The following is a 27017-nucleotide window of genomic DNA, read 5'->3' as shown; positions in this document are numbered from 1 at the left end:
GGCAAATCACTAGGTATCCATAATACATGACCGATCTGTTCTAGACACAAGCTATGGGAAAATTAAGGTATTGTAGGTAGTTCTGTACTAACTACAGAGATTGGGGAAGGAACTCCCGTTTTCAGATCTGTTTAAAAGTTTCTAATAGCAGTAACTTGGAAATAAGTTTCTAAAACTCACATTCCAGAAGCGAAATAATACACTTGAAACTCACTTGAGTATTTATATACATATGTATTTCTCAGGCTACTGAAGAAGAGCGACAAGTTCACTCTCAAAGATAAAGTTCTTGCTGCACTCTCTAGCGTGGTGGAATAAGAATCCAGGTTTATCACTGACACGCTATGTAAATGTGATTCTTGTGAACTAATGTAAAAATCAGCATTTTGCACAACTTTGTACTTACACTATGACTGAGTAACTACCCTTAAATACACTTATAAAAAGGCAACACAGAAGTAATCAGTTTATAAAAAATGCTGCTCCAAGATTTCAGGTGTGCAGAGCTGTAAGTTTACTTCAGAATAAAACACAGACATAGGGGAGAATCAAAACTTTTAGAGTTGTACTTGACCATATATTTGGACAAAGCAGAATTACACTGCATATAACAAACAGTAAAATTTCTTAAAAGTTGTTACAAATATTTTACTTTCTACCTGTACGATCATTAACATAGTTTACTATATCAAGATTTTTTTCTAAAGGCTTAAAACAAAAACAATCCCTCTAAACTACTTTCCAACAGTAAAATTTAAGTAAAATGCTTACATTCATTTGACAACAAAAAAACATATTAAAAATGTTGTGTGGGTGGTGCAAGAGCTGCTCTTTCAGCTACAACTTTCTTCCAGGGTTATTCCTGTGGAAAGAAAGAAGAGAGTCTTGTTGTAAACTGTTCATAACCAAACTCCGAAGCCTTTTAAAGTGATCCCCGCCCCCAATACTCAGTTACTTGAGATACTGCAAGATAAACCATCTAATCTGCAATCCACTAAACTGTTTACCTTTTCCTCTTTGCGTCTGTCTTTTTCTTCATTATTCTCAATCGTTTCTTCTTCATCTTCCACAATCCCATCCCCTTGATACTTGTCGTGTGTCCACTTTGGACTGCTACCTGACTTTTTGAAGTTAAAACGCCCCCTGCCACGCTGGAAAGTTCCACGGCCTCTTCCTCTTTTGGCCCAATAATCCACACCATCGTCTCTATCATCATGCTACAATAATACCAGACAAAGAATAAGGTTAGAACACCTCTTAAATGTAGCCCGTAAGTGTTGGTACTCTATATCAAATTTATATTATACATAGAAAAAAATTAAGATAACTTTATAACAGTTCAGATCATAATCTATAGAATACATTATGAAGCATATCCTCACAATTCATGATGCTATAACTAAATCCACAACAATAAAATTGTTTTAAGAGCCCTTATAAGCTGTGGGTCTACTCAAATGTTTGTGAGTCACAAATAAGTTATCCGTCACTCATCTTCAGTCAGAAGAAAGAATTACTCACTAGTCTTGAGAAAAAAAATCTGTGATTTTAAAGGAAGAAACTCTAGCATGTGCTAGTTTTTTTTTTTTTAAATTTTTACTTTAGTGCAGAGATAGAGTTCTTTATACTTATTAAGGAAAGGTTTTCAGAAACCCTGCTTCACCTGCACAACATAGAGCAAATGAAGTTTAAACTATTTAAATGTGACATTAACAAACAACAGTTGAGTGTCTCTGGTTAATAAGCTTAAAGTTTGCTATCTTGCTACCAAATATAGCCTTACACAGTTTGGTTAAGTCTTCTGACAATCATTCTGTGCACTGCATGAACACTACAGACAATTCTTTAATATAAAAAAGGTTTATATTTAGAAGAGTGAGGTACACTTGCTTCAACATCTACTTTTTTTACTTGTGATTTGTGTGTGAGGAGACAGAGGAGAACTCCTTGTACAAACACCCTAATTGTGACTGCATTATTTGTTGGATTACCTGTTAACGTATTTGCCACAAACTATAATGCTACAAGAGAAGGTCTGATCTTCACTACTTAACAGTTTTCAATGGTGAAACAATATCCTTGGAAGTTTCCATCGTTAAGTAAATCAACTTGAACAGAGGCTACATATTCAGTATACTGCACTACTTACTGGGTGGTTACATCAACAGTCCTCCTTTCATAATCCAGATGGGAAAGAGGCATCAAAACTAAGGTGACTTTCTTATGATTATCACCCTACTCAACTAAGAGAAGGACTGCTAATAACAGTCAGCCTACATACATCCACAAATACTGTCAGCTTTTCCTGATCTTCCACTTTTGCAGACTTCCAGACAAATCTAAGACAAAGCTCAAATGCCAGACAGACAAAAATCCAGGAAGACACAGCACAAGTCTTTTTAGTTTAAAATCTGGTTTTAATAACTTTAGTCTGAGTCTGCCACCTTCCCCACTCACAGATGAAAGTTTTGGGAGATGAATTCCGTGTCAGGCCTCAGTTATTGCCAGCCTGCTGCGGAAAGACAGAAGAGAAGCAGAACCAGGGACTACAACAACCCTGATATTCTCATGGTTACGTAACTGAAGTCCCTGTCTCTACATGCATGCTACTTCTACGCTTGTAGAAAATTTGAAAAAACAAAAGCATGCATAAAATATCGAGTTCTCCACACCCACCAAGAAGTATTTCTTGCTTTTTGGGGTATATTCAGGATCCCATTCCTCTTCCTTCGGTCTCTTCTGAAAAGTAGTATTTGAGTTGCTGGGACCAGTATTTGTTCCAGCAAAGACTCCTCTGGCTCTTCCTCTGCCCCTAATTCGAAACTGATTAACCAAAATGTCATTTAATCCATTTACATAAAACCACAAAGAAGAGTTCAAGTTCTCTATTACTGAAAATGCTCTTTCTGTGCTTAATTACAGTATCTGCAAGTGTAAAACCATTTCAAAACTCACATATTACCTTACGTAATATATTCAAGCATTAACTTTGAAATAATAATTCTATTAAACTTAATTGAAACACATTTGAGTTCTTGGCATAAATTCACCCACAACCACCAAAAAGAAATTTCCTTTGCTAGTAAACCAGTGTATTGCAACAAAAGGTCATAGGAAGCTTCTGAAGCTGTTCACAGACAAAAACAAACAGAAAAACTAGATTGAAAGAGGAAGAAAACTGTCAGGGGGAAAAGAAAGGTCATTTATGGAGTCAGTCATATTGGTTATAAGAAAATGATTCTAGAATACATACAAACAATACAGTTTTCAAATAAGTATATCCACTTCGTGTTACTCAAACATTTTCAACTGTGATTCAGAAATGTACTTTAGCCCAAATTAAATTTCAAATTAGTAAATTCTTTTCTCAGAAAAATCAACAATATGTACTGTACAGAGCAGCAATGCTTGAAATAAAAATAGATGTCTTAAAATCCTATTAATTCATTATAAAGAACATTTAAAATGCTAGGCTAAAAAGTCTCACAGCAATAAAGAAAATACTTAACTCGGAATACACTAAGTAGTAATATATACAGCTCCCTCAGCATGTAAATTTTTAGCTTGTAGAAAACATTAAACAAGAAGTTATATCCTCCATTCAAGGGGAGAATAAAGGTTAAGCTGGAGAGACACGACTGCTAAAACCTGCAGTTACTACAGAACGCAATTTCCATAAACAGCCTAGTTAAAAACACAGAACTGGGTCTTCAGAGTAACTGTACAAAAATGTGACTGGAAATTGATTTTATTTGTTAAAAACAAGTATGTCCCATAAACACAGACCAAAAAGAGAAATAATTAACTAACTTGAAAGAGGAGTATTATGCACACTTAGTTCCACCAAGCTCCAACACTTCTAATGCAGACTTTATGCTGGACAGTTTTAAAACTACTTTGGAATCAGACTGGAAAACAACCTGTAAAAGGCTCACAAGACCTATCCAGTGCACTGTAGGCAAACAAACAAAAAAATTTCTTGGAGAATCACCTGGAAAGTGATAGACTATCACCTGAAGAAAACTGTACAAGAGAAGAAATACTATATGCTTTATTTCCAATAGCTTTGAAACCTTTACAAAATTAGGGCACAACAAGCAGTATCACAGGGCAGGGGGAAAAAAGGATGTAGAGACAAAATGATGACAGGATTAAAAGGGGGTGGGGGCACAACACCCAAACATCAGCATTTCCTGGTATTAGGTCCTATGATCATATTCTCTTTAAGGAAAATATCTAGAGCTTTCCTCAACACTGTATTAACACCACCAACACCACCACCCCCCCCCCCCCCCCCCCCCCCCCCGGGTCATCTTTCAGGCAAAGAAATATGGGAGGTGAAATCCACTATGGAGTCATCTTTATGGGCTTATTTACTGCAAAGACCATCACAAAAAAGACAGACTACATTTTCTATAGAAAGGGAAAACTCCTTTTGATCAGAACTGTTACACACAGAATTCTTTAGGAGCTGGATACTAATGACAGTGTCATTAAACGATTCTACTTATCCTTATTTCTGTGTTGCTACTTCAAAACTATTCATGATGTTTATGTACAAGAAGCCTAGAATTAAACATTATAGCCTATCAGCAAGTGTTAGTGAAAAACCATTGCTGATTTAACATGAAATCAACAGCTTAGCTTACATTGAAGTCTCCCCTATCCAGAAAGCTATGCTCTCCCAGTATATCAAAGCTTCCTGCTTTGGGAAAGATTCACAACCAAAGTATTTTATTCACTCCAAAAGCAAAGCAGTATTTACTGAAATACAGCCACTATTAGCCTGAATTACAAAGACATTCCTACACTAGCTAGTCTGTATGTTTCAATACTATCCAAGCTGTATCCCTAAAGAGAAGACTTGAGTCAACAGGTTGGCCTATTCGGATTCCCCTGTTCAGACACAGTTTGTTCGGTAAGCCCATGTGTGACCATGTATGTCATTAGGGAACATTGCCCCGTTGCTATTATTGCATAGTCAGAACTGGCAGTCACCAGCAGTTAAATCAGTAGAAGTCTATTAAATTTCCAATTCACATCTACTTAAATTTCATGTAAAGTAGCATCTCTTTCACAATATGTACAATCTGGTTTTGTAAAGCTACAGTAAGGCTTCCACCAATTATGAGGTTTTTTCCAACTGATTCTCTTTAAGAGAGGGGGTTGTAAGCTCTACTTTTGTTTAGCTTGGTGCCACTAGCTTATACAGCTAGAAATTGTGCTGATATTGTCATAGTTGATGCCTACACCATCCAAGGGTTTATACATTTATGCCACACAGCTGCTCCTTAGTATAATTATATAAAAAAAATAACAAGAAAAGAGGAAATGATGCATATTTAGTGTTAGAAATGTTGAACTTGAAATTTTCTTCTAAGTATCTACTGTTTTTTAGATGGAAGACTCAAGCCTTAACTCAAGTGTTGCACACACCACATGCATGTCAGATACCCTCGTGTGTAGTTCAAAATTTTCTTTTACACTACTACAAACAATTCAATGTACATTTAAACCAAATGCCTTTTAGCATTATTTAGTCTTAATTACAGGCTACATGAAGGAATTATTGTGAAAGTGAGAAATTACTCCTACCCATTATCTAAGTCTATTAGACATTTTTTTCCCCACTCAAACATAGGACTTGCTTTTTTGTGTGTGGCTGGGGGGGATAGGGGGGTTGGTTTGTTTTTGGTTTGTTTTTTGGTGTTTGTTTGGGGTTTTTTTTAAAGTGTTTCTTATCTTTTCAAGGCCCTCTTTATTGATTCCTAGTCTTTCCTAATGCTTCTACATTTCCCAATTACATACCAGTAATTACACTGACATGCAATTTTTAACTTTAAAATTTTTCTGAAGATATAGTGGTTAATATGTCACTTTCCAAATCACAATGCCAAAACACATTCCAGAGAGAAACTGATGAGCTTTCACACTCACTGTGGCTAGTCCAAGCCAAAGAAACACTGAAAAATAACAAGTATACCATCTCCTCTCCTCAATACTGCTGTTTCAACGTTGATGTGTATTTTTAATTATGTGCCATTCTCTACTTAACAAGTTGCAGGCATCACATACAAAGGAGGGCAAAACCAAACTGAAAATGACAGGGAAAAACAGAACCTGCAGGGAGTTAAGGAGATTAACAGATCACAAGATTCAGTCTTTACAGAAAGGTAAATTTTCAGATCCTGGTAGGAAACAACAGAAGAGCAAGGTATAAACAATAAAACATTTTTCCCACCCTTATGCTAGGGTGTCTAATGGCATGCTCATGCATATTTACACACCAATTAACTGCTATTGGGGAGTGCAACTTTTCAGGTTTGGTACATCACATAAAAGAATTCAAGATCACTGCTATGAAAGAAGTCTAGCCTAACATTAGTCACTGCAAGGCTTCCTCATTTTATTTGTTATACTATTACTATTGGAGAAGTATTCATAATTTGGGGGAAGAATAAGAGAGCAACTTACAAAGGTGCCTCTTGGCCTGTTGACTCCTGCAAAACCAGAGTATTCTTTCTGTTCATGGTGGGGTTTGAACTCTTCATCTCTTTCTTTCTTGCAATCCTTTTCTTCTCGAGAACTGGATGAGGAAGAAGATGGGGAGGAAGATGGGGAGGACCGAGCACGGTCTTGATCTCTTTTTTGTTTACTGAAAAATAAAAAGATACACTGTGTGCTATTTTAAAAGTACTAGACAGTCTGTAACATCTATACTAAAAGGGGTCTCTTTACATTTTATGAAAAACTATCCCCCTTCTGGTTATAAAGTCACATGTTACATTATTTCAGATGTTAAGGTGAAGTATAGTTCCACTTTCCAGCCTCCTCTTACACATTTAAATGCACTAAATGTATATTATTGCTAGTGAGTTGGAAAGCAGCAGTCTGCAAACTGCAAATATAGTTTTTCTAGGTTTTGATGCCATGAAAATATACTGTTACTTTTAAGATCTGCCTTTCTTCTGAGGCAGAAAAACAGAAATTGAAGGGAAGAAAACCCTCAAGGCAAAATTTTACAGTAACTTTACATAGTTCAGTTTGCACACTGTTGAGAAGATATGGTGTGGGCTTCCCTACGTAGATGGCTGTAGGGAATTAGCCAGTGGAAGATAACGTGGATACCAAAGTCAGAAAGTAAATGGGAAACAGGAAGCATAAGTAAAAATTCATTATATATCATCAAGTACAAAGCAGGGAAAAAAATTCCTACAGCAAGACTTTTAGTAACCCCATAGTGGTACTAATTTGACCCGATTTACAAGATGTTAATATTCCATTCAAAGGAAGGTCATACCTGAAGTAACTCTTACCACTGCTACACAGTATCCACTAAGATATGCTAACATTTTTTTCTTAAAAACAGCCCACTGGCTTTAGACAAAAATAAAAATTCCCCTTCTCACCCATGTTAAAACCTAAGTATCAGTAAGATTCTCATACTCTGGGTGTTATGAGTTGAAAAAGTGCGGAATCAAGCATAACGAACCAAAGTTCTTACACAAACTGTTTATAGAAATGTACTGCATTGAAGTCCAACCTCCTGTTGTAGCCTGGATAATAGGACAGATTAATTTGTCATTTTTTTTTTCAGTGTTAGCTTGCTATTCCAAAGTTTTTGTCCTCATCCACCATAAGCCGTGTAAAAGACAGATAATACATATTTGCTGTAAAACAAATAATTTTAATTGTTTAAATTTAAATGTTCCATTATACATTGAAAATTGAAAGCAATTAAGCTTACAATTAACAAAAGGCTAATCAGAAGCTAAAAACCTATATAGGGACTTCAAATATTTACCTGTCATCTTTGTAAGATTTGTAATCCTTGTAATCTTTTGGAGTTTTCTCCTGCTTTCTTGACCCACTGGATTCCCTGGAACCCTTTGAGTCTCCTCGCTCTTTACTTCGCTCTTTTCTACGTCGGTCAATGTCATGCCGAAGATCAGCAGAATCGCACCTTAATTTTTTATCTCCCTGTAAACAAATAAGTATTTTGGAACAAAATTCTGAAATAAAACATCCAGAAGAGAATCTGAATGAAAAGGCAAGCTGTGCATCAATTTTCAAAAAAGCGAGATGGAATTTACCTATTTTTCAACAAACTCATCACCACACAAATTGACTTTAAGTGAAGGCCCTTCACATGCAATGGCTAGATCTAGAAAAAGAACAGCTAAGAATTTCAGTTTCAAACAAGCATTTCCATCAAGCCAATGCAGTATCTATTTTTTTTTTTGATGCAGACAGACCACAATACATCATTTGGGAGTACTCATTTCTTCTGGTGAATTGTTTTTAACAGAGCACAAGCACCTTTGCAATTCAACCATACTACTTACTGACCACCTCAGTACTTCTTTCCCCCCCCACACTTCTATTCTTTGTCCTTGGGCAGCTAAGTGCCACAAAATTGGTCAAGAAATGTCCAAGAAGAAAGGAAAGGTGGGAGAAGATTTGACCTTACATACCACATTATCAATACAGCAAAATCATGCTACATAAACTGGCTTCATGTTTTACCCAAAGGAAGAAAAAAAAAAATTGTTCTAAAGGCAAGTACTCCAGACAAAATAAATACAAATTATTTTTCTATTTTTATACACAAACACGAAGTTGAAGTTCAGATTTGAAGGGAAACACAACAAATTAAGTTTAGAAATACAGACAGGACATTTACTTAGCACCTACTTTTTGACTTTCTTCTTTAAAGACTCTCTCTTCACCTGCTAAACGGGTATGCTTCCTCAGCGTACTTGGAGAGATGTCAATCCTCCTAAATGTAAAATAAAAGCAGTGTCTTGCCATACATGTATATGACTGTTAATGGCCTCAGACATTTCTTTTCAAACAGAAAACTGAGAAACAAGGCATTTTTCTGCATGTAAAGCCCCACCATCAGAATACAGAAGCAGACTTAAAAATTAAATAACTTGGTTCTGTTGTGTGTGAAGTATGCTAAAAACACAAATACAGAAAATAGGCAGTTTGATTTTTTCACATTTTAAGTACAGCTTTGAAGATACAAAAAAATGTTTAATGAGTTATTTCAAAAGATCAGTATACACAGACAGCTGAAAAATCCATCCCCCCCAAGAAATCAACACTATGATAGTTTGCTGTAAAGACAAAAATACAGTTAAGAAAACTTATGAAGTTGGATACTGAATATGTAGATAATATAGCCTCACATGCAACACCAATACAGTACACTGCATCAAAAAATTACAGCACATGATCAGAAACTACATCTGCATGCCTACCTCCTTACCTGTCAGGCTCTCAAGATTTTTCAAAAAACTGCTGTAAATTAACACACACAAAAACTAAAGTAGTATGAGATGGAACATTTTACACTGAAGAATAAAGATGCATGTACAGGGCTTTTTTTCATCTTCAAGACATATGCCCCTCAATATTTGAGCACTGCATGTGAGAAAAGTAAATATATCCCAAATGAGATACAGAGGTAGAGAAGACATCTGCTACAAAACCACAGACGAAACCAGACTTGGCTCAGATGAGTTCTCTTTTACAGAAGGTGGTTTTGGTGGGGTTTTTTGGTATTTTGTATTTAAACAGAAATTGACAAATTACTCCATACCGATTAGAAAAAATATGTTGGGTTCTCAAAGGAAATATTAGCAGACATTATTTGAAACACAAAGCATCTACATATACAGTTAACATATACCTATGTATTTCCGGGCTCTTTTGCCGGGTGCAGTGTTCTTCAGTAGCTTTTTGATACGCAGTGAACCTCTCATTTAGGGTCATTCCAGCTGACTTGAAGTATTGCTCTGTTGGTTACAATAGAAAAACACTGCTTCATTAGTTTAATTCAACTGACAGGTATTTTACTCCTGACAGAAAGGCAAGTAACAGGCAAAAACCACAGTATTTTCAATAAATCTATCAGGACAAGCAAATGTGGTGTTTTCCCTATTTTTACACATTCTGTACCCCAAACAAAAGTAACAGTGCACAGCATCACTGCAAGTCTACTTATAACTATGCCATGACTGTATTACATCTAATCCAAGCATCATTTACTGATTGGACTTGCTCATTTTCAATGACATTTTCCTCTAATGAAAGAGAAAGGAGCAATTTCTTAACAGTTACTTTATACTTTGCCCATAAGAGAAAATGAAGTTACTTTGAGTCATGAATACTTGCAATAGGTACATTTTACTATTCCTCTCATCTTTAACTTGAAATAAGTTAATACAGTGAAAACACTTAAGTAATGTACACTTCAGTAACTACATGAATGACCTAACAAGTCATTTCTTAAAGGAATACACTTTCTTGATTTGAAGTTGTGATGATAAACAATCCAAGACAATTAACACACTTATATGTAAATAAATTCATTTAAGCATCTGGCATCTTGGCAAACTTGACAACTTCTGACAAATTTTCTCTTTCCTTCAGAGACAGTTAAATTAGCAACAGCAAAACTCAGTTTTTAAACCAGCTCAACAAATGTGTTTAAATGTAATATAGAAATACATAAAGTCATGAGCTATGAAATGTTACATATGAAGCAAGCTATCCGCTTAACAGGTCAACATACATCTGTATCAACTTACCGCCCGGCATCCAGTATTTGTCTCATAACCAACCATTAAAACTTGAAACGGCCACTACAAGGGTAGTGCCTCAATCATAATTCCATCAAACACAGGAATTTGAGCTAGCAACTCTGTTTTTATGCCATTTTTGCCAGGAAGACAGAAGGTTCAACTTTGCCTGTTTGGCATCTGTATCTTTCAACAGCTATTTTACTTTTGTAACATGGATTTTGCCATTTCAAAACACATTCCAGGACCTAGTTACAATGAAAAAGAAAACATCACTGGGCATTTTCAGCTCTACATTAATAAAGAGCTGTTCAGACTGGTCGCATCACACCAATAATGAACATAACTTCAATTTGTCAAAAGAGTTACTAAAATCTGATCACAGACCATAGTACGTTTGAAACTTAAAGAGAGGTTCTGCTTTCAAAAACAACCATAACTGCACATATTCTAATAACTTGACCAGATAGGCTGTTAAGCTGTTACATTTACCAGGTATTTGTTCAACATAGAAAAGTTTACAAAAAAACAGTCTATTCTGTGATCAACATGTGAAAGTTTCAGGAATATTTTTTCACCTACAGCCTACATATGTACCATATAAGCAAAAACTTACAGAAGCTCTCATTGGATTGACCCTTAAAACTCTTTGCATATCAATAAAATAGATACTTTCACAACAAGGATTATACTCTAAACAGGTGTCCCAGTAAGAATTTTTTTTGATCTAATACATTATCATAATCTTTTATTGTTGACTAATACTTTCTTCTTTATAAGTAATTCAAAATGCAAGAAATCATTTGGCTTTAGTAATCTGAATTTTGCCAACAAGATGAGACTTTTAAGGGAACCTTAGCACATATTTCTAGCACGCAAATCTTTGCAGTTTTAGAAGCTAAAGCATCTTAAAAAACAATGCTTACAGATAGACACGCTGAACTGGTCACCTAATTAAGCATTTCCACATTCCCCCTTTGTATGACAACACGACAAAATTATCTTCACCAGCAAATTCTTCCATATTATCTCAGTACATTAAACACAAGAACAAGACAACAGCCCAGTGAAATAAAGTAAATGCTTTGGGGAAAAAAGCATTTGAAGAACTCTATATAGACATCCTCACTGGACTTCAAGGAATTATCTATTTTTCCATCAGAAAACTTTGACAGGATATGTGACCTAAATTAAATATATCTACTTGAATAGTTTGGGTTTGGTTTTTGGTGGGTTTGGGCGGGGGGTGGGGTGTTGCTGTTGGGGGGTTTTTTTTTGGTGTTTATAGTAAGCAAAGGCCACTACTGTTAAACCAGAAAATAATTCGTGTACAATTCATTTAATGGAGGTTTATTTGGCCACTGCGAAGTTTCTGTACGTGAAATTCCCGGGTCCAGCACTACAATACTGTCAAATGGGAATAAAATGCAGTATCACAGTGTATTTTAGTATCATTTAGAGCCCATTTTTTTAAAAATCTTATTATTCTGAGGCCAAAAAACCTTTCTAATAAGAACCTGGAAATGAGCTCTAGAGTGCTCCAACAGGAATGCCATTGTATTTACAGTGCAAAACACACCTGTCAACCCACACTGCACCACTTAATATAAAATTGTATGTTAGAGCCATTCAAGTAAAACTAAGTAAGCAAAGATTGACCAATGTAGTATGTTTAAACTACACTGCAAAAAATTCAAACTTTATATGCTACTTAGGCTCAAAATTTTATTCAGAAATATAGTATAACTGCTATTATGCTCTACATTGCCTGGGTGAGGGTTTTTTAGGGTTGGGTTTTGGTTTTTTGTTTGTTTGTTTGTTTGTTAATACTAGCTTCTGTGGCTATTATTTTTACGTGTACCTCAAAAAGAAGGAAATCTGACTAAAACAACACTAAGAGGGCTGAAATCTTCCTGTACTAGAGACAGCAAACAGGCATAAAGGAAGTTGTCAGACTTGTATTCGGTACGATAAACTGAATACATACCTTTGACATGATGAACCAAGGACACAATGTGCTGAATAAATGACTCTGACGTGCTTTTGCTGGCCTGTGGCAACTTAATGTGGTCAAAGATGGATCGGAACTCTTGCTCCTTCTTGACGGAATGGACAAGTGTGCTAGCAAGCAGCCTGTCTTTAGTCAAGGAAGCAGGTCTAAAATGCATCAACAACAAAAAAAGACACACAAAAAGAAACCACTAGTTTAAACAAAGATGAATGACACTGCAGGCAGGTGGAGAACCACACTGGAAAGTGGAATAATTTACCTATTGGAATCATCAAGAGGTACCGGTGCCATTTTGAGTTTAACTTCAGGACGATGGGAGTCACTGGCTATCATTTTGATCCTAAGTGGGCTCTCCTCTCTGAAGGTGGATTTTTCTCTCGCATCCAGATTCTTGTGTAGAGGGGGACTGTAATCAAAGAGTTCTTTGAGCTTTTCAGACTTTACCTGCTCAGGTGACTGAGTTTCTTTCTTCATCATTAGTCTCTCAGAACTTTTGTCTTCTTCCTTGTGCTTATCTTTTGTTGCACTAGGCCTTTCCACTACATAGCCAGTCTCTTTAAGCTTATAACTTTTCTCATCTCTAAATCCATCGCTCTCTCTATTGCCCTTGATTGATATTTTAGATTTGTATTTGGTTCCTTCCTCCTCAGCATTCCGGTGAGATGCAGTAGGAAAGTTTTTACCCTGATCTGCCAGGACAGACTTTCTGAACTGTCTGTAATCCTCTGTCTCCTCTGTGTCCTCCCCTTCAGAGTCATTAAACTTTTCTTTCCCAGTCTCTTTATCAACGAAAAAGTCTAAAGTTTCCTGTTCCTCCCATTCCCTTTCTCCCTCTGTCCTCCCTTTTTCTGATCCTCTCTCCTTCTGGGCCTCCTTCTCCCTGGTATTACCCCTATCAAGCAGGTATACTCTAGACTCTTCATCTGTGTACCTGTGGATAGCAAAGAAGAGACTGGTAACTCTGGATTGCATTCATTCCAGTTCACTTGCATTCCTCTTTTGTGTCAATCCCACACCAAGAAGAAAATACATTCCTCTGAGCAGTTCAACTGTAGCATGCAATGCTTCGCACACCATTAACGCTGTACCCACTGTCATTTATGTACTACTGGAGGCATCTGAAGAACATAATGCCTTTCTGTAGAACATCTAGAAATTTTCTGCTTGAGTTTATAAAAAAGCTAGTGGTTTGTTTGTTCTTTCTTAATCAGTACCCAGTTTCATATTCTCTTACACCAGTCATTTTTTCCATCAAATTCAAATGAAATTTGATTAATTCAGACTGTAGTTCATTTTTTTTACTTCGTTTAGTGAAAAAGTTAAAGGAGTACTATTAAAAAAAGAGTGAATGATTTTCAAGATCCTGCACATTTCTAAGAGAATTCCAAAATCTGACACTCGCTTAATGCGTTCGATATATTGTGTACAATCAGGGAACCTTTAGAAGGCAGCTCTCCTAAACACAGAAATACACTTACCAATTATTTCAGTCACTGCCTTATCTATACACTATTTGCACACAGGTCCTAATATGTTCACCAACTCCAATATATCTAACCCAGGAGAAGTCGTATTTTTATCTTCTAAGCAGTGTATTTTTACATAATAAACCACTGACTGGACAAATTCATTTAAAAGCCTACAATCAAACCTACATAGCACAGTTACAGCTTTGCTCTATAATTCATTTTGTAAGAAAACCACTGAAGTCACATTAGAAAGGAACAGTCTGATGTCAGTAAGATTTTTACAACTTTTAAAAATTACTACTATATCAAACATTTTAAGAGCAAAGTTAAGACTTTTACATTAATTGGAAAAATATATCTTCAACTTCAAATATGTTGTCCTTCACGTCAATAGAATTACGTTCCAAGAATACCAAGACCTACCCTCTTTCATACGTAATGCAAGTCAAGGCATCAAAGTTGTCATACTGCACCACACAATTAGCAATGGATGCTGTTTACGTTAACAAAGAAATCATTGTACAACATCTGCATTTTTAGACTTCAGATGATTTGCATTTCAAACTACATTAAGCATCAAAATTTGAAAATACTTGAACAGAATTCACTATCAAACAAGCAAGTCTGATGCACTATTCCAATAAAGATTTTTTTCTTAACAGTAAATGGAGTATAAGAAAATACACTGTAAAGGAAAAACACAAACCAATTTTTCCTCAAGGATACATATCCCTATCTTCACTAGCCAAAGGCCAAGAACTTGAAGCATCTTAGGAGGAAAAGGCATACGTTTCAAGCTCAATTCCTACCAGACTAAAATTAGTAATATTTATTCCATACTAGTCTGTATTGCGTTTTCAAGGCACAGTGATGACCTTGTCAAAACTCCGTAACAGACAGCATTTTAAGAGGCAACAATAGGCTTGTAATTTAAGTCTTACCTTTTCATAAACTTTCCACCTTTTGCAGTTTCCTGTTCACCACCCTCGGGATAAAATGACCGCACTCGAGCCTCCTCACGGGGAGCGCTCTGTGATGGGATTGTCTTTGCAGGGCTTCTCCTCGAAGGGATGTGATGCAATGGGCTATTCTGAGAAGGACTATAACGGCTAGAACCATTTCCAAGAGAACCAGAGCCAGACCTCTCAGGACTATGCTGAATGGAATGGGAATGTTGAGGTGTGTCCTTTGCTGAGTGGGCTGTACTAAGCAAAGGGGCATCAGAGCAAGATGAACTCTGACTAGGTGGGGTGGCAATAGAAGGACTATGGGGTGACCTTGGACTGTTATCGTACGCTGAAAGGCCAGGCCAAATGTCGCCAGAAGCTGCTGATGATTTGTTAAAATCGTCAAGAGACTCTGATGGGTCATGTTCAAATGTATCTTTCTGTTCATCTTGTGATTTATTTTTCAAAGGGCTATCTTGCAAAGGAGCCCCTTCAGTTTTCTTTGCCTGCTTTTCCAGAGACGCACGTCTTTTGGAAGAGACAGGTGATTTGCTGTATGGGGATGAAGAACGAGATGAAGAGGACCTCGGGGACCTGGAAGATCTGTAAGATCGACGAGATCTGCTCCGGGACCTCTGGGAAGACACAGACCTTCGTTTTGGACTTCTGGAACGTGAACGGCCACGCCTAGGGCTTCGGGAGTGTCTTCGGTTCCAGACAGGCCTATAACCACCACGATGGTATCTACCACCTCCTCCTTGATAATACCCTCTACCTCTTCCTCTGTAACCATAGGGACGTCTCATTCCTCTATTATTTCTGTAATCTCTGCGATAATCTCTAGAATAAACACGATCCCTGCTGCGAGATCGTGAATACGTCCTTGACCGAGACCTAGAACTAAAATTAAAAAGCAAACATTAACATTTGACAATTGGAGAATAAAAAAAAAAAAAGGGTGCCTTGACACTAAATGCTAGATTTCTCAAATGCAGTCAGAACGGTAAAGGAAGAGGACTAAAAGTCTTACAGTAGCTTCTACAATCTACCTTTATTTATTATGTCTATCTCAAATGATTATAATAAAAATGTCTTTATGCCTAAGGACTGAGAAACAGACTTCAACAATCACATGATTAAGACATTTCCAGCCTCAGTGGCCAGCCCTGCCATTTTATTAGAGGTTATCACCACTCTGGAGCATGGCATTCAGTTCCTCAGCCATCACGGTTCACAGCCTGGAACATGGAGTTACATGACCCCCAGTTTAATATGCCAGCCTGTGGACAGCAGCTGATGAGGCAGCAAACATTCAATTCAGCCACTTATTTTATGGGAGATGGTAATATCCACTAGTAAGAAAGAAGAGAAAAAGGCTGGAGGCAACTGAGAAGATAAGATATAGCAAAGCTTATCTGCTGAAGCCTTAAGTTACTCCAGATATGAAAAGCTACATGAGGAATACAGAACAAATCACAGGGAAAGAGACTGGAAGAAGAAAATATCATGTGAAGGGGGAGGGGAGAATCAAACAAGCCATGAATCATTAGCATTCTGAAATTACCTTGAGATACAGGAAGAAAGAAAAAACAGCCAAGTATTAAACAAAGTAACAGAAATCACATTCAAAGCAGAACATACCTACCGCCTAAAATGAAGTAAGACCCCGGGCTCACTTTTGCCATAGCATCATGCAAGTGAAAAATAATTTCCAGACAAAAGCTAACATACTGCATGAAAAGTTGGTTTAGTAAGACAGCAATTTACCTGTATCTCTTTTTTCTAGAATGTGATCTGGATCTTGACCTAGAGCTGGACTGAGATCTGGACTTTGATCTTGAAGAATGTGATCTAGAGTTAGATCGACCCATTTTTCCCAGTAGATATACTCCTTCCCAAAAGGAAAAGCAGTGAGGGGAGGGGGGGAAAAAGAAAGGAAGTGACTATTTAGAGTCCATGTATATCATATAAATGAACAAAATTTTTATATGCTAAAATGAGAATATTAGGAAGAGGTATAGCATTTCCTAAACAAAAGAACTTTGAAGAGGATATGAGTACCTTAGTAAATTAAAAGCTCAACAGCATTTTAAAGAATTTAATGTAGCTACAGTGCACGCAGTTTGTCTGAAAAGACAAAGTGTAACAGTAAAAGGTTTTCCAGATTTAATTGCAAACTGATCCTGTAGAAGGAGAGAGGAAGCAACAGAACAAAAACATTTCTGCAAATTAAGGCAAGAAATAATGTGAGTCTGGAGAATTACACATTTTAATATATTTTAAACAAAAATCTTGCTATTTGTGTGGTTTATAGTTTCCTTGCATTTCCAATGCATCGATCCTTTTCTGGAAGGACTCTATAGTCCCCTACAATGTACGTTCTACATAAGCAAAGAAAAAGCCCTGAAGTATTCTGTCCAGCAGTTGTTGGTTTGAGCCAAGGGTATTATTTCTCTTAACCACATATACTAAAGCTAATCACTCTGATCCGATTTTCCACCACTCAGGATGCCCGCCCTGCATCTTTTTAGGTTAACCTTGCTTTTCAAACTACATGTAAAATGCATGGCCAACGTGAAAGATTTTAACAACTAGTTAAATAATATGGCTCACAACAGAATTCAAAATTTTTCAGCTCAGATTAAGCTATGAAAACTACAATTGATTATAAAACAATGCGTCCTAAAAGAAAATAAACTCATAATAAACTACCATTTCTTATGTACAGTCATAGTAAATATTTAGAATTAGTGCTAACCATAAAAAAATACACACCTTTTCCTTTTCTTTTCAGATCAGTGGCTAAAAATCCCCAATTTAATTAACAAAAACTTTGACCCATTACCATTTTCTTTTGTAATTGCCCAGCTTAAAAAAAAAAAAAAAAAAAAAAAAGAGAAGGGTCACATTAGACAACCTGAATATAAACTGTGGACAAGTAACTACACATTTTCCGGCCTTTGTATGCTCAATATCTATAATCATTAGTTTAGTAATAATTAAAAGCAGAAAACACAAACATTTAGCTTTTGTATTGCAAATGAGCATGAAAGCCTAAAATTACTGTACTGAAAATACAAGCTCAACACAACAAGCACTTTCTGTCACAAGGTACTTTATATAATCTTTCTTGTTACCTGGGTGATATTTCAATTATGTAAAGGCAAATAAACAGCATTAGAGCTTAATTTAAAGTTAACAGAATTTTAGAGATTTTAGACACGTATAAGCAAACCCAAAAGAAAAAAAGCAGACCAACCTTTCCCCTACAAACTAGTCCCTCCTGTCCCATATGACTTTACCCACCACAGCAGCACAAGAGTTCGCATGGCCCCAAAGAGATGTAACCTCATCTGAAACTAACCCAGCAAAAAATTAATTTTAACCTAAACTAGCTTTCCATTTAACTAAGAAAAAATTATTTACCTTGGAGAAGAATATGTTGAATACTGTCTTTTATTGGCTCTTTCCATTAAAAAGTAAATTTACACAGCCTATACTCAGAAGATGGTTTCTAATTCATTGTGTTCAATTAAACTCACAAAAAAGGGCTTATAATCTCTTACATTTATCTACTCACAGGCAACATAAATGTAGTTTTAAAAATGTTGTAAGACATAAAGCATATCAATTTTCCAAAAGTGATAGAAAAAAAAGAGGGGTTTTTTTCCTATTACAATTAATTTTCAGACCAAACTTCAGAGGCACAGTAAGATTTTATAAAAGACAACCCCATCTCAGTTTTAAAGGAAATGTGTTTTAATTTCCCTGTATTCAACAATAACATTTATACATTTGCATTCTATGTACAACAAGTACTCATATACTGTACAATAGCTGACCTTTACAAAAGAGATGCTAATTTCAGAAAGTTTTATATATTTTAGTTTCTTATTGCAAGCATAAATGTTAGCAAAAAAAAAAAAATCAATTCTCACTTTAAATGGTTGGGTTCAATCAGAACATTTAAAAATAGAATTAAGTTAATCTTACCTCAAACCACTAGTTGGTGCCAATGAAGTAGTTATTTCAAAACTCTCTATTTGTGCTTTCAGCAATAATGATCCCTACAGAACAGAAAGACAGACTGTCAAAGACATAAACTTTTACTAAAGGGCGGGTAATTATCTTTTGCTTAAATGGGTTCAAACATTAATCTGTTTATCATGAAATGACAACACCTAAGAAATGGCAAATTTATTCTTGGCCTTGGTGAAGCTGCATGTTAAGACTGGAGCAGCTCAAGAGCTAGCCACAGCCAAGGGGCTAACCCTACTCCCCTTCCATACATGAGCACTTCTCCTCCAGCCTTGCTTACAGGGCTGTGTAACGCACTATCCTCACCTTCACAACAGCCCTGACACCCTTCAGATCCTCCGGTGAGGAGGCTGTTGATACCCAGAAATCATTTTCACATGGCCAGGTTATCAAACTGGCTTAATGATGGGCCAAACAAGTGCCAGAGCTGGATTATGGGGGAAAAGAACAGCATGCAGCCAGGAGGAGGGGGCAAAAAGGACAGTAGCAAACTCTTATACCAGTTAGAACTCTAACATACAGCTTTACACTTAACTGGAGCTATTTTTTTTGGAAAAAAAAAAACACAAAAATTGGGATGAGGACTTACGACAAGAGTAAAAGCTGTTATCTTTAGGTTTCTTCTGCAACATTAATACCAACATTACTCTGTTATACCTTCTTGTTTAAAATGCATACATATATGAGTTTACCTAAGTAACCAACATCTCTTTCAAAAATAAGCTCTTTTACAGGTATACGGAAGCAAAGCATAATTGTAATAATGAAACCAGTCTCAAGTGCACGAACTTTTCACTGGCCTCAGCTTTTAATTACCTCAAAGCCTTAAGACTATCTATACATTCATAGTCTGACTCAACATTAAGCAAACTTTCCAATTCCACTCAAGCAACTGGAATTTTGTCCCAATTCAATACAGATGGGATGCATCTCCCAGAAAGTCTACATCTCAACAATTTATTCGTTAAAGCCAAAGCTGTAAGACATCCGCTGCTCCTAAATGACACCTTCACACTTGTTCACAAATGTTTTCAATGTTTTCTTCATCTAAAAGAAGCAATGTAGCACTTGTGTTCATAAACACTGCTTTCAAAAGTCCACTTACCATTCACTAGTAGTGACCAAGATATTTCCAATTTCTATAAAATATATGCTTTAATAAGATTAAGTTTTTACTTCTCATCATCAGCAAGCATGAGTCTCTGAAGGAGCACAGTAGTGTATCGGACCATTTCAGATCTTGTCTAGACAAAAGGCGAGATGGTATTAGCTAGCAAAAGTTAATTAAAGCATTCGGAAGTCTAGCACAGAAAAAGTAATACAAGCTTCAGCTAAATGGTTGAAGTTCAGTCTGAGTTTTTAAATCAATATTTAAATCATCTCTACTTCTGATTTTTAAAAACAATCTGTTGGTGTTAGCCAAAATCCAAAATCCTAATTTAGACAAGTCTTTAAATCCTAGGGATACAGAACAAGATAGTTACTCTACCTTTAAAACATCTAGGCAGAAGACAGGATCTTAAATTACTATAGCTCAAACTCTGGCAGTCAGAGTTTTCGGAATGTTTTCTGCACAGTTTTAGGAAGGTTTTCTAGCAATGGCAAAGGTGAGAAGTAGCCACACTTTTTTTTTTTTTTTTTTTTTTTAAAACAGCCATTGGCTATACCACATCCAACCCTGGCAGCTAAAGTATATTTGCTACCTTTTTTTTTTTTTTTAAAGAAGAGTATGGATATAACATTTTAAAAGAGTTTTGAATAGAAAACTGTAAATATTGAATAAAAACCCTCAACTATTTGCAGCTTTTGTTTCCATTTAATTGTAATAGGTAAAAGCTTGACACACAAAACCCACCTTTCCAAACAGCACTCAGGAACAAAAATGAAAAGCCTACAGAGCTGTTTTTTGCATAAAGGTTTGTCTGTATAAATATTCTCACAGTATGCAAAAATCTAAAGTTTGATTAACCTCTACTAAAGCTAATTTAGAAAAGAATAGCGGTAGATATATGTAGGAACACAGCTCCTTTATAACAGTAAGCTTCTACATGCTTCACGCTCGCAGAAAGTACACATTCCTCTGAAAGCATCACAATTGCAAAATACTGTTTCACAGTATCAAATAAAATCACTCACAGCCGCCTCCTGTAGACTCTCGTGCTCATTGTCAGTCTGTAGTAGCTACACCACATCAAGTAAGGGCACAAGCGGTAAAAGGCAATGAAAAAGAGGTACCAAGCATCATACGTTGCTACATAACATCATCAAACGACTAGCTGTCCCTCTCACTTCAGTGCATGAACCTTACCTCTGTACTAGTCTCAGAAGAGACCCGGTCTGCCAAAGGTGCGTATTAAAAATGTGACAGAAGATGCCATCACTAACACCAACCATTTTTAAGAGGGGCCCATGACTGCTAGGAACATGGTCTATGCCTGAAACACCAGGGCTGTAATCCACATGCTTTTTGCAACTCAAGCTTCTTTTCCCCTTGCTTTCTGCCCTAAATATGGTTGAGAGCCAAGCATCTCTCTTCCCATTTCAGTCCTGTATTAGAAAATCTGGGTATTACAAAGGAAGCTGCTGTAGCTCCACAGTACTTTAAACCAGAATAAGTCAGCACCACTAGTTTAAGGAAACAGTCCCATCTCTCCTATCCTTTGTTTCCTCACATTCCTGGTGATCTCCCTTATGCCAGCACAAGTATTTCTGCAGACACACAGTAAATTAGATCAGAAAATGTACGGACCACCTGGACTGGTTTCAACAGAAATGTTTTTTCTGATATGGTTCATGACACAGCCCCAGAAACATTTGGGCCAATACAGAGAAGTTGCAATAGCAGCCAGACAGGACTGCTTCTTTTGGCAGCACTGCCATCTTAAAGCTTCCCTGAAACTAGCTTGGCAAAGCCATCAGCAACAAAAAACTTGGAAGTTAAGCTTTTTAACAGTATTTGCAAGCAGATTTAAAAAAAAAAAACCAACCCAACCAAACAAAAAACCCAACAAAACACCAAAAAAACACCCCACCCCCCAAACAACCAAACCTTAACGTGGAAACCTAGACATTTTTTAAAAATGCATAGTATACTACCTGTCAGATACTGAGACACATTCAAGACCAAAGAGGGAGTCAGGAAAAGGTTCTTAATGACATAACAGCAGGATCTTTGGGCATCTTAAATCAGTCTCAGCCAGCAAGTGCGACCGTCAAGCAAAAAAAACCATACACAACAGAATTGGGCTTATCCCACAGCAAGCAACACAATAATGAGGAAGTAAATGTCACTGTTAGTATTTGCTATGCTTAAAAGAAAGACGGGCAAAGAAAGTTGTTTCCAATTCCTTATTTTTAAGAGTCTTTACTACACCACTGATCTTAAAGTTTTCTCAGAGTATACAGACTATAGATGCAACATATCTGTTAAACCATTTTAAAAGTCATACACCACGTGGAAGCTTATGAAGACATTTTAGAACAGTTACCCCACTTACACTAGCAAAATACTGCTTCCTCTTAGCTTCACTATTTTAGCTATCCTTCATTTATAGTTATTTAGCAGTCTACATTTCTCTTGCTTAAGCATTACTTGAAAGCTGTCAGAAATATTTAAGTCAAAATCTGGATAAAGTAATTCACAAATTGTTGCCAAAATGCATTTTCATTCAGAGATTCAGGCTTCAAAAGAAATGAGGATTATATGACCAGGACAAAAAGGGGATGGGACAGCCTTCAAGAAATCCCACAGAATTTGTAATATTCTCTCATAACACACACGTCAAATTAAAGAAAGTCAGTCTTACTGAGACAGTAGTGTAAGGCATCTATTCACTGCTTGCACATCTGCCATGCTTTCTTATCCATTCTTTATGCCCCCCCCCCTCCCCCCCTTTTAATGCCCACAAACTGAACAGCAGCACATCACAAACAAGAATAGAATAAGTAAACCCGTACCACTCGGATCATCAATGACTAGAATCGTACAAATACTAAAATACCATAGCACATTTGCCCAAACTATCTTGGAATGCACAAATAAATAGCTGGGAAGCACATTTTTCCCATTTTATACGCTTGCTATATAATACTATCTTCATAATATCCACACAGTTACAAAGACAAAACAGACCCATGTAAGAATCACAGCATGAATAGTCAACTGGAATGGTAAAATACACAAAGGCCTTCCCCCCCCCCCCCCCAATTCATTCATTTCTTAATTTGCAAATATTTTATACTGTTTTCTATAAAGTCAAAACCCAGCATCCTAATAACAGTAAAATCAGCTCTGCAAAACCATCATATGATTGGTAACTGTTCTTTTATGTAACACTACTGGCAAACAAAAGCATGTTTCTCCTCTAACTAAAACCACAGAAATCAAAGTGACTATTTCTAAGAATTTTTGTCAATACACAAAAACGAATTTGCGTACTTTTGGATACACATTGCTTTGGATAGCTATTCTTGTTATTTTTTTGTTTGTGTTTTAAACACTGTGTTTTCACATGCCCTTACACAGTGGCTTCCATAATCTCTTTACAATAAAGTCTGAGCATGCTGCTGCAGAAAAGGCTATCTTCCCTCCCTCATTTGTTCCAAGACTGATACTTATGTAGGTGCTTGGTGAGCTGGAGCAGTGAACTGATCCAGAAGAAAACTACTCTGGATGAAAAGACAAAGCTGACTTTTCAGCCACATCAACTCTCAGATCCCATTTACCACAAGGCCGCACAGAGGCCAGTGCCAGCACAGTGAACAAGACAACAATGCACTTTTTCAGAATACCTTTGGGAGGAAAATCTCACACAGGTAAACTGAATACAGTTGTAACCCAAAGGCTTACTTTCTTCAGTAGTTTCCTTCACCTATCTCTGCTACTTGTAAACAAACCCCAAATGTTCTCTTGCATTCCTCAAACCCCTACACCACAATCTCTCCTTGACAACCAGCCCAAATCTAATCCACCCAAATACCTGCACCCTAGCTCCAAACAACAGCTCCCTGCTGACCCTTTCTAAATTCCTACAACCACTCCAAGTTTTCTGCATCCCCAGTGGCAACAGGCCCTTCCCCCTGGTACACACTGCCCCCCATTTCCCCCTTCTCCCAAGAAAGATCCCCTCAGGCACAGCCTTCACCTGAGGAATTGCTCCTTACAGCCAGGCCCACTAAAACCTTGCTCAAGCCATGGAGCCAGTGCTCAGGAGAGAAGCAGTCACGCCCCAAGTACTGATAGATGTAAGGCATTAAACCTCTTCCTGCCATTCAGCACAGCCTGTCACTCAACATCAAAAGGGACGAGTGGGAGGAAGCAATTCATACCCTCCATGCACAAGAAGCGGCATGCTTGGAGTGCACCTCGGAGCCAGAGCCTTTACCCCTTCTTATATTCCCCACTTTTGTCTAAAGCAATGAGATTATTGGAGAGGAGAACGAGGAGGAAGGAGGAGAAAGACAGCAGCTAGACAGCATTTTCCTGGAACCCCACACTCTTTAATCAATCCTTCCCACACTGAGAACACATATTCTGAGGGATGTTTTTTATATATTTACAATAAACCAACAATTACCCAAGCAGTGACTACTTGCAGTGTCAAGAACGCCTTTGTTTTGCATGCCCCCAGGGCTTTCCGTAGTAAAATTTAACTGCTACTGTTAAGGCAAAACTTTGATCGCAGAGATAAACAAGTGACAAGTTGTACTAACTTGGTAAAGGATCACCATGACACACAAAAACAAGAATCTGATTTTCGTAAGAAAAATAAAGGCGAGAAATAGGGGGTTTACAACGCAAACGAGAAATAAAGGACAAGATCAGGCAAAGGTTGTATACTACAGCATGATCAACACCGGCAATGTAATAGCCCCTTTCAGCAAGGCGCGTAAAAACCCACCCCAGCCCCTCACCAGCTTTTGCGGGCGTTTCTGAACAGAGCAGCTAACACGCAGGGAGGCAAGGAGGAGCAGAGTATTTAAGGCACAAGCACTTGAACCGCAGTCATGCCCCACGGGAAGTTCCTCCACCGAGCGTAAAGACTGATCCAATACCGGGAAGCATCCTTTCACCCCAGCACCGTTTCCCTCCTCAAGAGTCATACCCGCAAGGATAACGGGGAGATTTTATGTTCCTGTAACCAGTGCTGCATGGCGATTCCCTCGGGCCTACCTCCCACAGGGAGGCCGGAAAGGCTGCAAACCCAGGTCGGCCGGGGGTGGAGGCCCAACGGGGCAGGCCGAGCATTCCGCGCCCCCGCCCCGCCGGCGGCGGGCTTCCAGAAGCCGCGAACCAGCTCAAGGCAGCTCCGCGGCCGCCTCCCGCCGCCCCCCTCCCTCTCTACCTTCGTTCCCCGGGGCGCCCTCCAGGCCCAGGGAGGAGCGACGCCGGCTCGGCCCGACTCCCGCAGGAAGCGGCGGCGGCGGCGGCCCGCGTCAGGGCGGTGACGGCGGCTGCCGGGCCCCTCCCCGGGGGAGCGGTTGTGCCCGTCGCCCCGGGGGCTGGCGCGGCGATGGGGGGGGGGGGGGGGGGAGGGGGGCGCGCGGAGGATAACGGCTGCGGAGCGCCGAGGTCACGCGGCGGGGAAGGGCGGGACGGCGCAGCGCGCGGGCACCGCGGGGGGGAGGGGAGGCGGGAGGTGCGGCCGCGCGGGGGGGGGGGGGGGGGGGCGCGAGCGCCGCGGGTCGGGGGGGGGGGGGGGAGGTGCTCCCCCTCAGCCTCCCCGTCCCCCCCCCGCCCCCCCCCCCCCCCCCCCACACCCCGGGGCCAGCTGGGCCGCGGCTACGCGCGCCACCGTCCCGCAAAACCTCCCCGCGGCCCCTCCACCTCCGCCCCTTCCTCACCTGGCGGGCGGAACTCCCGGCGGCCCCGCTCCCTTATCGCAGCTCGGCGGCCATTTCCCGTCTCGCCGGAGGAAGAGACGCGGGGGCCCACAGGGAAAAAGAAAAAAAACCACCATAGAGAGCGGGGGGTGGCCGCCGCCGCGGCTGCGTCACTTCCGGCCTGGGCGGGGAAACGCCACCACCCCTCACAGCCCGCGCGCCATCTTGGTTTTGGGTAGCCGTCCGCAAGGAAGATGGCGGCCCGCGGCGCTGGGGGCTGACCGCAGGCCGCCGCCGGGCCTGCGTCCCGGGGGAGCGGCGGGTCCCTGCCCTACGTTCCCCCACCCCGTCCCACGGCCGGGGGCTGCGTGCCCCGCCGGCTGCAGCTCTGGTCGCCTCCCGCACCGCCGCGACTAAAAAGCTGCCGCCTTTTATCCTCTCCTTCCCCTAAGAGTGATCCGAGGCGTCGCCCCCCGTCCCCCTCCCGGCCGAGCTGCTGCCCGTTTACCTGCCGGGCGGGGTGCGCGTCCATCCACAAGAGCTGCTTGGAAGGGCTGTGTAAAGCGGAGCCCAGCCAGCGGATCACCAGCCAGCGGCATTGGCACCCGATGCGCCCGTGCACCAGGAAGAAGATCGCGTAGCAGCGGTACTTTACTGCAGCAGCTTTTGCAGCAGACGTGTCCGTGGCGCTTGGTTGCAACACGGCAGCACAACGTTTGGGAAAAGCGTGCCCGAGGGGGTTTCTCTACCACCAAAAAAGTGCAGCGAAGGGCTGTGGGTGAACGGTATTGACTGATGCACAAAGATGTGTGTCGGCTGAGTAGGTCCTGAAATTTAAGCTTCTCAAATCTTACACAGCTGATCTATTTTTTAAAAGGCTATTGCAGATCATTGCCGAGGCAAGAAAAAACATCTATTAAAAAAGAAGAAAAAAAAGCAGGAAAAGTTGCATATGCACAATTTTAGCTGAGTTTTTAAATTCAGGGGACGGTGAGGCAGCCAAAACCAACTGATGAAGGAAAAAGTCACAGACCATGGGAAGCAGACATAATCCCCAAATGCTGGTTGCTGTTTCCTGTGTAGGGAAGTTAATGCACTACTTAGATCTATCTAACCTGTGGTGGTGATTTAATTATACAGT

General features: G+C 39.1%; 1 protein-coding gene across 14 annotated transcripts; it reads right to left on the bottom strand.

Annotated features, from left to right (window-relative positions):
• Positions 1-242: 242 nt before the first annotated feature.
• BCLAF1 (BCL2 associated transcription factor 1) lies at positions 243-26479 on the bottom strand. 14 transcript variants are annotated; one of them, XM_075708460.1, is made up of 14 exons: positions 26385-26479; positions 19010-19083; positions 17792-17884; positions 16784-16907; positions 15011-15916; positions 12860-13531; positions 12577-12746; positions 9698-9803; positions 8695-8779; positions 7805-7980; positions 6475-6655; positions 2677-2823; positions 1008-1217; positions 243-862 (listed from the first exon to the last, which is right to left on the bottom strand). In XM_075708460.1, exons 4-14 carry the CDS (start codon positions 16885-16887, stop codon positions 857-859), a joined length of 2763 nt encoding a protein of 920 aa, XP_075564575.1. In that variant the 5' UTR covers positions 16888-16907; positions 17792-17884; positions 19010-19083; positions 26385-26479; the 3' UTR covers positions 243-856. The 14 variants fall into 14 exon arrangements, 12 of the variants coding, with proteins under 12 accessions (XP_075564575.1, XP_075564570.1, XP_075564577.1 ...); XM_075708455.1 differs by lacking the exon at positions 26385-26479 and adding an exon at positions 25898-25973; XM_075708462.1 differs by lacking the exon at positions 26385-26479 and adding an exon at positions 25898-25973 and having other exon boundaries at positions 8695-8776.
• Positions 26480-27017: the final 538 nt, after the last annotated feature.

Source organism: Pelecanus crispus, chromosome 3, assembly GCF_030463565.1.
Source record: "Pelecanus crispus isolate bPelCri1 chromosome 3, bPelCri1.pri, whole genome shotgun sequence".
NCBI lineage: Eukaryota > Metazoa > Chordata > Aves > Pelecaniformes > Pelecanidae > Pelecanus > Pelecanus crispus.
This window is presented reverse-complemented; position numbering and strand designations above follow the sequence as displayed.